The sequence below is a fragment of the Sinocyclocheilus grahami genome, unplaced genomic scaffold, assembly GCF_001515645.1.
Source record: "Sinocyclocheilus grahami isolate Dianchi unplaced genomic scaffold, SAMN03320097.WGS_v1.1 scaffold179.1, whole genome shotgun sequence".
NCBI lineage: Eukaryota > Metazoa > Chordata > Actinopteri > Cypriniformes > Cyprinidae > Sinocyclocheilus > Sinocyclocheilus grahami.
In genome coordinates, this window is record NW_015505358.1 from 111,971 (window position 1) to 116,098 (window position 4,128).

The window sequence follows — 4,128 nt, forward strand, 5'->3', positions numbered from 1 at the left end:
ACTGTTAACATATACGTATGAATCTAAAAATACCTAGACGTCTTAAATATAATAGATACATTTATGAAAAGTATATATATATATATACTTTTGGTATCTGGAAAAAGCGTATCATAGTAATTTATAATATAATAAATTACTATGATAAGCTTTTTCCAGATACCAAAAGTTACCTCAGTAAAACTGTACTATTACTATGGTAAATGTTCGCAAGGTAACTCTTTATTTTAAACTTAAGAAAACGTCAGTAAACTGTCGTGTTTTGGTTTATCGGAAACTCCCAGCAGTCAAAGTCAGTCAGTCATTTGCCTGCAACGTTATTTCCTGCAACGATGTGATGCGCGTTAGAAAACGACAGAAGGTCGCGTTAATAGCGTTTGAATTGAACAAGGGGGCATGAAATAAGGTAACGTGACAGTTTATGTATCATTTTAACTCTTTTGAATTCGATGCACACAAAAAGTTTGTCGCGAGGTTGTTTAGCGAAACGTCAAATCAAACGCTTGCTCTACATTCGCCTGAACGAGGAAATTGAAATTACAGCATGATTGCGTTGTTTGTTTAAGCGTTGTTCTTCTGTTTTATTCCAATTAGACTGAATTATGGTTAATTTTGTGAGATCTAGACTGTTTTATTTTTAAGGAAGTGAAAATGAAGATGCTCAGTTATTTGTTTCACCTAAATCGAGCAACTGAATCAGTGTTCACAATATCAAACTGGTATACAGTCAGTTTTTATTTCTGTGGCTGAACTTGCACACATGACTACGTTTAATATGTACATTGTGCACCAATGTAATATATCAATGTTGAGTTTTAAGACTAGAAGACTGTTCAGTTCACTTGTGTTGCTGTTGCTTGTGGTTTGTATGTTCACAATGAGACAATAATGCGTTTACTCCAGGACTTTAGATTTAAGCACTTAATCATGTATTTGCTCTTATTGCCTCATGGTGTTCAACAGAGGACTAAAGGGAAGTCCCCACCATTTTTATTTTGGTGACCATATCTGGTGTGGGAAATGTGCAGCATCATGGTTGCCATTGCGGTGACTAAATGACATACTTCTGGTCTTATATTTAATTAAGTTTCATGGCGAATGGTACTGAAAACTATCAATGAGAGGCTTTCAGGCCTGAATTGTGAACGGTGTCTGATTGTATATTGATTGTATGTGTCTGCATACGACGCAATAAAGATCTCAAAGCCTGTCATGTAGGTCATAAAGTCGAACAAACTGAATTTCCCTCTGGTTTAATCTTTATTTCCCAGGAAAGATGAGAGACAGGCTGGTTGAACTGGGAGGTGTTCCCACCAAAGACCACAAAGAGGAAGACCAAGTAGATAGCGGAGAGGATGTGGACAGTGGTGAATTTGAACAGCATGCGGTGGTGTTCGAGGGCGAGGACATCATGGAGGGCACCTTCAGAGAAGTCCAATCCGTCCAGAAAGAAATCGCCCAACTCCGGATGGAGGTGAAGAGACTGGGCAAGCAGAACACGCGCTTTCTCACCTCCGTCAGACGCATTAGCAGCATCAAACGCGACTCGAACACGATCGCACGCAACATCAAAACTAAAGGGGAGAACCTGTATGCTCGGATACAGAAGATGGATGCACTTTGTAAAGATTTGGAGGAGAAACACGGAGCTCATTCGGCTTTGGCGCGCATGGTACGCGGCCAGTTCGTCTCTATAATGGGTTCTTTTCACGAGGCCATGAATGAATACAACAGTGCCGAAATGGCGCAGAGGGACAACTGCAAGTCTCGCATCCAAAGGCAAGTGAAGATCATGGGTAAAGAAGTGACTGGAGATCAAATCGAAGAAATGATCGAGACAGGCAAGTGGAACGTGTTTTCTGACGACTTGCTCACAGACGGGCGAACCGCTCGCTCAGCGCTCACTGAGATCGAGAATCGCCATAAGGAGCTTTTGGAGTTGGAGAGTCGCATCAGAGACATCCATGATCTGTTTTTCCAGCTGGCCTTGCTGGTGGAGGAACAAGGGCCCATGGTGGACAACATTGAGACCAATGTATATGCCACCCAAGACTTTGTGGCCAAAGCCACAACTCAGATAAAGAAGGCTGTCAAATATAAGAAGAAAAACCCTTGTCGACAGCTCTTCTGTTGCTGTTTTCCATGTTGTAATAAATGATTCTCAGTGTTGCCGCCTTCCATTTCACATAAGCCATACCATATTAAACGAACAACAGTCTTGCATGCTAGTGTTAACCATGTCATGTGATTTGCTCTGAAGAGACCAACCAATGCTTAGTGCCTGCGCTTGATGGTTGTCATTGCGAAAAACATTGTGTCTTCTTGTAAACCACAGGAGCTGCAATGCAAGTGAGCTGAAGTGATACTGCAATCTCACTGCTAAACTTCTGTGAGAGTCGCAGGACATTTACTTGATGTGTAAAAGATATTAAAAAGGAAACCACAAGTAAAAAGTGTTTTACGCCCATGTACAGTGCACAAGCAAATATTATACAGAAACATGTTTTACTGATGAATCTACTGCTTTAAGGTACATTTGTGTATGTGTATGTATGGTTTGTTGCATTAATTTAATAAATATTTTTATCTTTTAATGCATTTACGTTTGTTTGATCACCATATTGTGCTTCTCATAGGAAATTTGTGAAATACATAGTATTGCATCAGTGAAGGTTTCCCAAGTTTGAAAGTTACTTCTGCTATATAACTTGCAAAAGCCATTGTGTAAAAGTGTTTGTTGGTTTGAATACAAAACCCTGCAGTCTTATTCATTTGAACAAAAACTGAGAACTTTTTTTTCTTCTTTCTTTACATTGTTGCATTTTCATCAGAATCAGCGTGAGAAATCAATCTCCTTTGAGAACCACATTTTCTTGCAACGGGTTCAAGTCAACAATAATGCTTTTAAATCTCTCTCTGGTTTTCCAGGAGTGGGGTTTGAACTCACAACAGCATTTGTCCATTGGATGTTAAATCCAACACCTTAACCCAGGTGTGTCAAACTCATTGGAGGGCCGGAGCCCTGCAGAGTTTTGTTCCAACACACATACCATGTAGTTTTCAAATAAGCCTGAAGCACTTGATTAGTTGGATCAGGTGTGTTTAATTAGGGTTGAATCTAAACTCTGCAGGGCTCCGGCCCTCCAGGAATTGAGTTTGACACCCCTGCCTTAACCACCCGCCATCTTGGTCTCTGGTTGGCTTATCCCCATGGGGTTAATGCAGTCCTCCATTTGAAAAATTATAATTATATGCATTTACATTTGGTCGAATTTTCTAGCAAGACGTGGAAACTGGGGTTAGACTGTTTAAGAAGCTGTTGATGTATTAACTAACCATGTCCCACCAGAGTTGTGACTTTCGGGGCAGTCGTGGCCTAATGGTCGAAGAGTCGGATTTGTAACCTGAAGGTTGCGGGTTCGAGTCTCAGGTCTGGCAGGAATTGTCAGTGGGGGGAGTGAATAACCAGTTCTCTTCCACCCTCAATACCACGACTGAGGTGAGACCCTTGAGCAAGGTACCGAATCCCCAACTGCTCCCTGGGTGCTGCAGCAATATGGCTGCCCACTGCTCTGTGTGGGTTTTTATGGTGTGTGTGTGTGTGCGCGCCCTTGGATGGGTTAAACACCGAGCACAAATTCCAAGTATGGGTCACCATACTTGGACACACTTCACTGATTTACTAGGCCAGTGGTTCTCAAACCTCTCCTGGTCACCTCCAAGCACTGCATACTTTGTATGTCTCCTTCATTTAACACCTGATTCAACTCATCAGCTCATTAGTAGAGTCTGCAAGACTTGAACTGGGTGTAGCCTATGAGGGAGTTACTTGTTTCACTGTTGGTTACATTTTCACATTATGCTTAAATGTTCTACCAGTCCGAGCACAAATTCCAAGTATGGGTCACCATACTTGGACACACTTCACTGATTTACTAGGCCAGTGGTTCTCAAACCTCTCCTGGTCACCTCCAAGCACTGCATACTTTGTATGTCTCCTTCATTTAACACCTGATTCAACTCATCAGCTCATTAGTAGAGTCTGCAAGACTTGAACTGGGTGTAGCCTATGAGGGAGTTACTTGTTTCACTGTTGGTTACATTTTCACATTATGCTTAAATGTTCTA

At 41.4% G+C, this 4,128-nt stretch overlaps 1 protein-coding gene across 1 annotated transcript; it reads left to right on the top strand.

Moving 5' to 3' along the window:
• The first annotated feature begins 277 nt into the window (after positions 1–277).
• On the top strand, positions 278–2,749 carry LOC107594135 (syntaxin-11-like). Its single transcript, XM_016284079.1, has 2 exons — positions 278–406; positions 1,272–2,749. The coding sequence occupies exon 2, from the start codon at positions 1,277–1,279 to the stop codon at positions 2,156–2,158; it is 882 nt and encodes a 293-aa protein (XP_016139565.1). The 5' UTR covers positions 278–406; positions 1,272–1,276; the 3' UTR covers positions 2,159–2,749.
• The last annotated feature ends 1,379 nt before the right edge of the window (positions 2,750–4,128 follow it).